The sequence below is a fragment of the Temnothorax nylanderi genome, unplaced genomic scaffold (assembly GCF_030848795.1).
Source record: "Temnothorax nylanderi isolate EJ_2023f unplaced genomic scaffold, tnyl_v1.0 TNYL_tig0540_pilon, whole genome shotgun sequence".
In the NCBI taxonomy this organism is placed as follows: Eukaryota; Metazoa; Arthropoda; class Insecta; order Hymenoptera; family Formicidae; genus Temnothorax; species Temnothorax nylanderi.
The window spans coordinates 516-11,889 of record NW_027249602.1 but is presented as its reverse complement, the minus strand read 5'-3'; the positions used below and the strand labels follow the sequence as shown (position 1 = coordinate 11,889).

Below are 11,374 nucleotides of genomic sequence, written 5' to 3'. Positions count from 1 at the left end.
CGCTACGAATTCTCGTTTGAACTCTCAGCGGCACGCGCTTTGATCGTGTTCCTCACTCTCGCGGGATTAACGGTGCGTAGAGGAAAAGAAAGAAAGAAACGTAGGGAGAAGAATTAGAGATAGAGTCATTAATTTAAATGACATATTAATAGAATATTATTTTTTATTTTAATAAATGACAGCATAATGTATATCAATACAGTATATCAATAAATAACTTTGCATTTACAAGACTTCTGTCCCGGCGCTTTTTACCCATGATAAATAATATTCCAGCTTCTTCAAGCACAGAAGTATACTCTTTCTCGACAGGCTTGGGTCGTCGCTATGTCTCTGCGAAAATCTCTTTGTGAATTCTTGATTGTTCCTCTTGCAGGTTAAAATTTCTTTCTTCGCTGCTGTTAGCAATCGGTGGAGCTCGGAGAGTGCCGCGGACGTATAAACGGTTTTCATTTCGGCCCCTGGTCCTTGCAAAATGGAAACGCCAGCTTCTCTTAACGCCGCTAAAGTTTGTACATCTTGTGGCAACCAATCAACCTAAGTATATATTTAATAATAATATATTATAATGTACACATTTATGTTAATGTATAGGTGTACAAGCTACTAACGCTTTTTATGTTTTCTATAACGGATTCAATTGCCGAGTCCGCATTTTTTTATTATCCTTCATATTTTCACAGATAGTCAGAAAAACATGGGCAGCCTCCTCGGTACAATTTAAATAATCTCCAATGTAGTAAAGAGCAATATATGCGTAAGCGTATCTGCAATCTGGTTTCCAAGTCGAGAAGCTGAAAGATATACATTCGTAAGAACGAGCATTGATCAAATCACAAATTTGAAAATTTCCAACACGTCTGTCCTTAATTACCTCTTGCACATCGTTTGAAGTCTTAATCCAACGGATAATCCTCGCCGCTCTGGTGCTCCCCTCGTCCGAATTATCTTCTAAGATGTCATCTCCCAGGTCCGCCTCATATACCCTCTTAAGGATCTCCATCATTTTTTGCTCATCGTTCTCCTGAGACTTGAGCTCCTCCTCGACCCACTGCCTGTACAAGCTCTCGCCGCTCTTGGAGCAATCCGTGTGCGCGTCCGACTTGTAACACTCGACCCCGCAAAAGCCTAGGCCACATTGCGACCAGTCGCAACACTCGAGCTCCACGAGATCTCAGCTTGTTGTAATTTTGCAGTTTTGTACAGATGCTTCTTGCATATTACATCACAATTAAACCTTCGATGTAAAACGTTGTACTTACAATTCACAGATTTTAGCGGCCGAACTTGTATCCGGAGACTCCGTCATTTCGAATTTCGAATCTCTCTGATGAAACGCTGTCATTGGGCGCGTTCAGCAGACACAACTGTTGTGCAACTGTTGAGTTCGTCTTATCAACACTCTGCGTTGATTGGTTGGTTTTAAAAGTAAGAGCTAATCACGTTCGACTGCTACTGAGCGGCTTGATCTGCTGAACGCGACCATTGGGTGAATCCAGAAGCACGACCGCTCACTGAGCGGTTTATTTGTTTGTCGATCATAAGTTTCTTATCTAAAAGATTCTTAAGAATATATTAAGGTAGTTAAAAGCGTTACATAACAAAAAGAATGTAATTAAAACGCATTTATTTCGTCAAAAATCCTTAAAGTGGCCACAAATGGTGCACCGACCCTACGTTTGAAATTTCTGCCCGCGGGCGATTGTCGGCATGCGCCTTCGTCAGCGCACGAATAGGCAATCGGAACATTTACATTTATCTCCAAAGATTATGAATAGTCCCTTCCCTTCGCGCGAAATAACAACTCGGACTGTATAATGTCGCGAAGGAGGTGAAAATCAATTTAATCTCCGCTATGCATCTCCCTTTCATCGATACTAAATTTCTATCTGTGATATCGCTTCGTTTAACATCTCGCTAACATATATACTGACTTTTTTGGAATTATTCGATACGCGAATTAATCCAATAACGTATACGGTATCTATTCTATCTATCGGCAAGTTTTCACAATATGTGAAATTTCGCAACATTACACTCCTACAATTTTTGTTGTGACTTTCTCTCAGGCAAGAATCGTTAAATGTTTTGTTATGTAACGGGATACATGTGAAATAAAGGGTGTCAACACATTTTCGCATTATTTTGACATAAAATATACTGAAAGAAAAATTTGTGAAAAATTTTTATTTTTAAATTTACTCTGAAGAGTATAATAGATTTGATTGCAATGTTAATAATATAAGAAAAAATTTTAGCGTTTAAATAAAATCGGAAATTAAGTATTATCAAATAATAATACCTAAGAATGTATGCCTTTATTGACTTAATAATTTTACAAAAAAAAAAGCTTCACTACTGGTTCATTAAACGAATTGTTACGATTACATGATTGTAATTATTAATATGCGCAGATACTTGAAGAATTTGAGACAAGTCTCAGTGGGTACTCCGATATCAATGGAATATATATCCACTGTTTAAATAATTTTTAATATGTCGAAGCTAATGTTACAAAAGAATAATTAATAAATATTGTTTTTATTTAATAGGCCAGTCAAATTAGACATTTGAGGTCTAAAGTGATGCGAACTTTTTTATTCCTTTTTAGGCGTGTTGGGGGTGTTTAGAAAAGCTTATTTTTGAGTTGTCGTATCATGAGACCCAGTGCTTTTTGAGGGGGGGGGGAGGGGGAACCAAAATTGACGAATCGGAACGAGTCACCGCTCATTTTCTTCGTTTTTTCAAGCCCTACAACTTTCTCAGGAGCGAAAAAATGCTATCTATTAATCGAAACGAGATAAATGCAAAAAACCTAACCAAAATTTTCGTTTTTTCGCAATAACTCGGCGAATGTTGATAAAAAATGAATGACTAATAAAAATAAAAAAAATAAAAAATAACTTTTGCACGCAAGTTTTATTTGTAATTTTAATAAATTTTTAATAAAAAAATAACATCTTAATAACAATGCTTTTTTAAAATATTAACTTGTATAAAATTTGATAAGAAAAAAATTTAATTCTGATATAATCTAAACTATTATAAATTTTAATTATTTAAAAATTATTTAGAAATAGAAATATATATTAACAAGTAATATTTTATATATATTTGTTGATATTATCATGTCATAAATAATTTATTACATATTTAAAAAATCTTAAAATATAAAATAAAATCTAAAATATTTTATTTTTATTAAACAATGTATTAAACATGCAATATATACTATATATAGTGCAAGCAAGCAATATTGTATGTGTGTGTATATATATATATATTAAATTAATTATGACATGATTGATATTGACAAATATATATCAAAGATTACTTGTTAATATATCAAATATTTGTAAATAATTGAAATTTATAATAGTACATTATATAAGGATTCGATTTTTTCTTATCAAATTTTATACAAGTTGATATCTAAAAAAAGCATTTTTATTAAGGTATTATTCTTTAATTAAAAATTTATTAAAATTACGAATAAAATAGTACTTTCGTGCAAAAGTTATTTTCTTATTTATTATTTTAGGCATGTGTCTCTTTCAGTCTCTTTGCCACATATTCGTTCGAAATTAAATATTTTATAAATTAGTGCAAGCAAGCAAGCAAGCAATATATACATATATATTTCTAGAGGCCCGTGGTCGACACTCCGTTTTAATAAGATATGGGGACTACTTCGTATTGTCTTGTTATATTTCACCAAATGTGGACATCCAAGGTTACTCTGATTTTCTTGAGGAACTATCTAACATGTGCTCGAGTATCACCCACAACAACAAGATCTTGGTTTTCGGTGACTTTAATGCCCATGCGGTTCTTTGGGGATCAAACACCAATAATCGCAGGGGAGAATATTTGGAGGAGTTGACTTCCCAGTTGGACTTGAGGATTATGAACGTGGGAAATCGCCACACTTTTGCAAGTCACCAGGGAAGTTCAATTATCGATCTGACCTGGGCCTCTCCGAATCTGTCGGGTAGAATTTGGGATTGGACAGTACGCGAAGACATGGAATCCATGTCTGATCACTTCTATATTTCATTCCAAATTTCGGACATACCTCAACGGCGTTCTGCTTGCTCTTCTGCCCCCCGATGGAATTTTCGGAAGATGGACGTAGGATTATACCAGGAGGCCATCGCTTGGAGATGCGCAGTTACCCCAACTGACAGGGAACACATGATCAGAGTAAAACCAGACAAATGGATTCAAGACTGTATTCAGGATGCATGTAGTGCAGCTGTCCCTCGATCACGCCCTTGTAGACCCGATAGATCGTATTGGTGGAATGAGTCTATCGCGCGGCTGAGATCTACGGCCATTATTGCTAGGCGAGCATGGACTCGTGGTCGTAGTAGAGATAGACCAGAAGTGTTGGAAGCTAAAAGAATCGCTTATATCTCTGCGAGCCAAGAGTTAAAATTTGAGATCCGAAGGGCCAAATCTTCCGCATGGCAAGAATTAATTTCGACATTGAACGAGGACCCGTGGGGCCTTCCTTATAGGTTGGTTCTCGGGAAGTTGCGGAAACCCACTTCTGGAATTAGCGCCACTCTTGAACCGGACATTTTGAATCGCGTTTTGGACAAACTGTTTCCACCTGGTAGGGAACTGATGCAGGTCAACTTGGGGGATTGTGAGGAGAGCCGGACTGAGATCACCCCCGATGAAGTCTCTGAGGCCATCGCTGCCAAGAAATCTAGTAGTACGGCGCTTGGACCGGATGGTTTCAAGGCAACCGCCTTGAAGATGCTACCGCCTGCCATGGTTCACCGGGTTGCGACGAGCTTCAATATTTATATGCAGGCTGGAATTTTTCCACCTAGTTGGAAAACTGCAGACCTGGTGTTAATCCCTAAAGGAGACGCCCCACCACCTGGCGAGATACCTAAAGCAAGACCTATTTGTCTCCTTAATGAAATAGGGAAAACTTTTGAGCGCGTTATCGCGAACCGACTTGAGGCTCACTTGGAGGGAAACTCAGCTTACAATCTTTCCGAGAATCAGTTCGGCTTTCGGAGAATGCGTTCAACAACCGACGCGCTCTTCCTGGTGAAGAACATTGTGACTGAGGCTCGGGAAAATGGTAAGGTAGCTCTGGCCATTTCCATCGACATCGAAAACGCTTTTAATTCCATTCGGCATTCCAGTATAAGAGGGGCTCTTCGTAACAGGAACGTTCCTCCATACCTGCGACGAATAATCGAGGATTACCTAAGAAATCGTAAAATCAGATACATGACTTCAGACGGTACCCGCCGCACCAGATGGGTGAACAGGGGGGTCCCACAGGGCTCTGTGTTGGGCCCCCTATTATGGAATTTGGGTTTTGACCAGGTTCTCAAGACTATACTTTATTGGGATTGCCATATCGTATGTTATGCGGATGACACCCTTCTGATTGTTGCGGAGGAAGACTTCGATTCCGCGTGCGCTTTGGCAACTGAGTGTTTGGATGATATGATGGTGAATATTCGATAACTTGGTCTAGCGGTCTCCTGGGCTAAATCCGAAGCCGTTTACTTTGGAAACTGTCCCCGTGACTCAAGTTTTGTATACGATGGATTCAAAATTAAAATCTCGTACAGCATGAAATATCTCGGAGTCTACATTGACAAAAGGTGGGCTTTTAATACCCATATGAAATATATCGCATCAAAAATTACGAGAGTGAGTCGTGCGCTATGCGGGATTCTGCCGAATCTCAGAGGCCCAGTCGAATCCAAGAGAAGACTATATTACACTATATGTACTTCCATTGCTCTCTATGCGTCTCCCATCTGGAGCGAAGAGTTCTTGAAATCTGAAAATAAACAGAGGATACTGCGCAGCGCACTCCGGCTTGCGGCGCTTCGCACCACCATGGCATATCGTACGGTTTCGTACGAGGCTGCTACGCTGTTGGCCCGTATTCCGCCTATCCATCTATACGCGGAATATATGAGACGAACGTACCTCCGTTTACGGAACATGAAGGAGGAAGGCACATATAACGATGTTTCAGCTGCGGCGGTGCGTCTGGAAGAGTGGGAGGAACTGAGGAGGCGGTGGGGCGCTTATATCCGTGACCCACGTCTCCCCGGAAGAAGAACGAGGGAAGCAATTAGTCCACATTTTGAAGATTGGTTGGATCGAGGATCGGGATTTCTGACCTTCAGGATTACGCAATTCCTGACAGGCCACGGATGCTTTGGCCTATTTGGAGCCTATTTGCATCGTATTAAAAAGGAAGACACACCAGTGTGTCGCTATTGTAATACAGAAGAAGATACACCGGAACACACTCTGGCTGTCTGTGGCTTCTGGGGCCTCGAACGGGGGGAGCTGATCGCGGTGGTAGGTCAAGATCTCTCCCTGTCGAACGTTATAAGATCAATATGTTCAACGAGGAAGGCTTGGAATGCGTTCTCGGTCTTTGCCGAAAAGAGTCCTCCAACGCAAAGAGGAGGATGGGCGCAGAAGACAGGAGGCTCTTCTGAATCCGGGACCTGATGGCTGAGTTGCTGCGGCTGTTGCGTAGATCTTATTATGCTGCGTTTTCCAAGTTGTGGAACATTTAGATGCTGCGGCGCGGGGTTGCCTACTCCTTCCGGGGCGGTTTGGCGCTAGCCGGCGGCGGGCTCTCCCTCCTCCTGGGGTCCGGCGTGTCGCCTAGATGCGACCCCCCCGGATCCCTGGGGGGTGGGTGGCTTGGCGGGGGTCGGCGTCTGGCTGCGTCTGTGGGGTTGTCGGGTGGCCCTACATTGTAATGCTGACGTATCATTCGTCTCCGGGGCTCTGTCGCGTTGGCTGGGGGTTCTCTGGGGGTCGGTCGGCCGTGGCCTGCCGCTCACCGCTGTTCGCGGGGCTCCGGACCCGTTGCTAGACAACGGGTGCCGGATGCCCCGTTGCGGCTGCGGGTCGCGGTTGGTCGTCGCTCTGGGGTCTCCTTGGCCTGCGATGGGGTTTTTTTCGAAGTTCTTACTTTTTTCGCGCCTCCCCCCTCCCTCCTCCCCCCTCTGGGGGGTGGGGATGGGTGGGGGTGGGGCGCGATACTTACTATATGCCGTGTGCTGCGTTTTACACGGCCCGTGATGCGGATCTCAGTTGGGGTCCGTTATATGTTGGTGATGGATTTATGTCCTACATGTTAACGAGTTCTAGAACTCGTGGATTTGATTAAGTGTGGAACCCCTCTCCGGGTAGAGGGTTTCCTGTTGGTCTAGTACGTGTACGTCTGTGAATGTACACGTTCTCTCCTTGGGGGTGTCTGACTCCCTGGGGAATGGCCTCGCAGCCAATGAAGAGAGCCCTCTATGATATGACTGCCCGCGGCTGCTATCATGAGGGTTCTCCGAGGCGGTCGAATGCTGACACTTGTGTCAGACATTCGACTAGAGAGTCATCCCCTGGGGTTTCTTGGCATCCCTGTCCTGATCCAACGTGTGATCCTTGTCTCTGGTTTACGTTTTCTGTCGCCTCTGCGTGAGGACTGTTGCGTCTCGTGAAGTAATACCTCGAGTCTCCCGCGTGACGTAACTGTTGTCCAGCGTGCTGATTGTTAGGGGGAGAGTTTTTAGTGGGTGCAAATCCCACATATCCCGAGGGCCGGCATTCGGTAGAATGCGCGAGGCATTTTCTCTCCTCCTCCGAAACAAAAAAAAAAATATATATATATATTTAAAAAATTTGACTTACACCACTATGGTTTTTACCCCTTATATATACAGGGTGTATCAGAATGTTTGGTACTTTTTTCATATTTAGATAGAGCGAGCCAAACTGAGTCGAAAAGTCATATACCATTTTGCAATTTTCGCAATAGTTGATGAGTTATTAATGATTAAAAATCGCCGTATTGGCCCGGCCCACCGCCAAATCCAAGCGCGCGGCGAGATGCGGCCGCTTCGCGGTCGACGCGCGGGCAGTTGTTTACTTCAAGCGGCACGAGCGGCGCGTAACGCCGGGCCCCCGTCCTGAGCGATGATAGTTTCTCGCCTTTTTTAAATAGAAATAAAATTTTCTAACAACATAGAAAAATTTTTTGTGCGTACTTATGTACATACGTGTGTACATGCATACACAGTAAAATATCAATTGTATTGCTTAAAAAAGCGATTACTCAATTTACTTTTTTTTCTGTTAGTAAGTAACGGTTGTCTTTAAGAAAGAATATTTTCTTGATAATAGTCTTAAAATGTACAAATTTTAGAAAGAGTCTTTATCATGTACTCGAAAGAAGAATTTATACTCCTTCAAAGAACATAATAAAATTTTATTAAAGAAAAGTCAAAATAATAAATAAAGTAATATGAGGACCCTCGAGATTAAAATAGGAGAAGTCAAGGCTATGAGGGTCAGACGCAGATCACAGTGCGTAATATCAGAAATAACTGATTTATTCGTCGTTTTGATACATTACATCGATCTGTACGTTTCGGCTCAGTTTTGAGCCATCTTCAGCGGCAGTTACAGAAATTAAGTTACACGTTCTCCGTACCGTATGGTGAGTTTACTGATTCAAAGTATCAGAAACATAGACCAATTGATCCATATCTGTAAATTTGTTCAATTAATGTTGAGATATTAAAAAGATTCCTTAGGAAACTCACCATTCGGTCTGAATAACGTGGAATACAGAGCCATGTACATAATGAATACTCTCTGGGAGAAGACTTGACGATCTTGTCGACACGACTCACAATGATATGAAAGGTCTTGCAAGAAGAGGCATCTAATTGTTTAATTCTTCAATTAAGAATATAAAATTAAAACAAAAATTCGATTTACTTATTATTTTGACTTTTCTTTGATAATATTTTATAATGTTCTTTGAAGGAGTATAAATCTTTTTTTCATACAAAGTACATGACAAAGTACATGACAAAGATTTTTTCTAAAATTTGTGATAAGTACATTTTAAGATTATATCAAGAAAATATTCTTTGTTAAAGATAACCGTTACTTACTAAAAGAAAAAGAGTAATTCGAGAATTACAATTATGTACGTAATAAAAATTTAAGAATCAAAATTGTGTACATAAGTAAAATTCGTGAATTACAATTATGTACATAATTTAATTCCCGAAAAATTTTTATGTCATAACATAAAATAAATTCAGAATTAATATTTTGTCTAGACATAATTTTAATTCTGCATTTTCAATTATAGCTTAATAATAATTCGATGAATTATAAGTATCTGGACATAATAATAATTTCTTTTCTTTGAGATATAATTTAATTTGGTAGAATTTTTATGATGATATTAAATAGCAAAACGGCCGTATACGCACACGCAAAAAAATATCATTCTAGTGCTAAAAAAACCAATTACTCAATTTTCTCTTCCTTTAAGTAACGATGATCTTTACAAAAATGTTTTCTTGATAATATTACTTAAAATAAATAATATTCTAAATTCTAATTATTCAGTTTTTCAGTTAAGAATATAAAATTAAAACAAAAATTCGATTTGCTAATTATTTTGATAGGAGAAGTCAAGGCTATGAGGGTCAGACGCAGATCACAGTGCGTCCCTTATGAAAAAAAACTATTGAAAAACTATTGAGAGCGAATTAACAATTGGATAACTATTAGATTTGAATAGTACGTACTATTCAAATTTAATAGTTAACTATTGAAAGTCCAATAGTTAATTCGCTGTCAATAGTTTTTTTTCATAAGGGGTAATATCAGAAATAACTGATTTATTCGTCGTTTTGATACATTACATCGATCCGTACGTTTCGGCTCAGCTTTGAGCCATCTTCAGCGGTAGTTACACAAGTTAAGTTACACGTTCTCCGTACCGTATGGTGAGTTTACTGATTCAAAGTATCAGAAACATAGATCAATTGATCCATATCTGTAAATTTGTTCAAATAATATGTTGAGATATTAAAAAGATCCCTTAGGAAACTCACCATTCGGTCTGAAAACGTGGAATACAGAGCCATGTACATAATGAATACTCTCTGCGAGAAGACTTGACGATCTTGTCGACACGACACACAATGATATGAAAGGTCTTGCAAGAAGAGGCATGTCGTAGGTCAACACATCGGCGAGGATTATAACAAAGCACGATTTGACACCGTCACAATATTGCATGTACCAATAGTAAAACCCCGATTTGCCAACGACCAAATTCATGAGCATGGATTACAATTTGCTCAAAACCGTGACATATGCATGATGCAAAAAATCCGTGTCATTTTGAGACGGTGTCAAATCATGCTATGTTATAATCCTCGCCGGTGTGTGACCTACGACATGCCTCTTCTTGCAAGACCTTTCATATCATTGTGTTGTCGTGGTCGACAGATCGTCAAGTCTTCTCGCAGAGAGTATTCATTATGACATGGCTCTGTATTCCACGTTTTTCAGACCGAATGGTGAGTTTCCTAAGAGATCTTTTTAATATCTCAACATTAATTGAACAAATTTACAGATATGGATCAATTAGTCTATGTTTCTGATACTTTGAATCAGTAAACTCACCATACAGTACGGAGAACGTGTAACTTAACTTCTGTAACTACCGCTGAAGATGGCTCAAAGCTGAGCCGAAACGTACGGATCGATGTAATGTATTTAAAACGACGAATAAGTCAGTTATTTCTGATATTACGCACTGTGATCTGCGTCTGACCCTCATAGCCTGACTTCTCCTATTTTAATCTCGAGAGTCCTCATATTACTTTATTTATTATTTTGACTTTTCTTAATAAAATTTTATTATGTTCTTTGAAGGAGTATAAATTCTTCTTTCGAGTACATGATAAAGACTCTTTCTAAAATTTGTACATTTTAAGACTATTATCAAGAAAATATTCTTTCTTAAAGACAACCGTTACTTACAAACAGAAAAAAAGTAAATTGAGTAATCGCTTTTTTAAGCAGTACAATTGATATTTTACTGTGTATGCATGTACACACGTATGTACATAAGTACGCACAAAAAATTTTTCTATGTTGTTAGAAAATTTTATTTCTATTTAAAAAAGGCGAGAAACTATCATCGCTCAGGACGGGGGCCCGGCGTTACGCGCCGCTCGTGCCGCTTGAAGTAAACAACTGCCCGCGCGCCGACCGCGGGGCGGCCGCATCTCGCCGCGCGCTTGGATTTGGCGGTGGGCCGGGCCAATACGGTGATTTTTAATCATTAATAACTCATCAACTATTGCGAAAATTGTAAAATGGTACATGACTTTTCGACTCAGTTTGGCTCGCTCTATCTAAATATGAAAAAAGTACCAAACATTCTGATACACCCTGTATATATATATATATATATATATATATTGCTTGTTTACTTGCACCAATTTATAAGATATATATTTCGAACGAATATGTAGGGAAGAGACTATAGTCTTTA

At 39.6% G+C, this 11,374-nt stretch overlaps 1 protein-coding gene, 1 long non-coding RNA gene and 1 pseudogene across 2 annotated transcripts; 1 reads left to right on the top strand and 2 right to left on the bottom strand.

Moving 5' to 3' along the window:
- Positions 1-201: 201 nt before the first annotated feature.
- LOC139783787 (uncharacterized) lies at positions 202-961 on the bottom strand (annotated as a pseudogene).
- Positions 962-5,877: 4,916 nt separating this feature from the next.
- Positions 5,878-6,507, top strand: LOC139783789 (uncharacterized). Its single transcript, XM_071722955.1, has one exon. The coding sequence runs from the start codon at positions 5,878-5,880 to the stop codon at positions 6,505-6,507; it is 630 nt and encodes a 209-aa protein (XP_071579056.1).
- Positions 6,508-8,377: 1,870 nt separating this feature from the next.
- LOC139783786 (uncharacterized) lies at positions 8,378-8,791 on the bottom strand. The gene is made up of 2 exons (XR_011721377.1): positions 8,607-8,791; positions 8,378-8,550 (listed from the first exon to the last, which is right to left on the bottom strand). It is a non-coding gene; the product is annotated as an uncharacterized lncRNA (long non-coding RNA).
- Between the last annotated feature and the right edge of the window lie 2,583 nt (positions 8,792-11,374).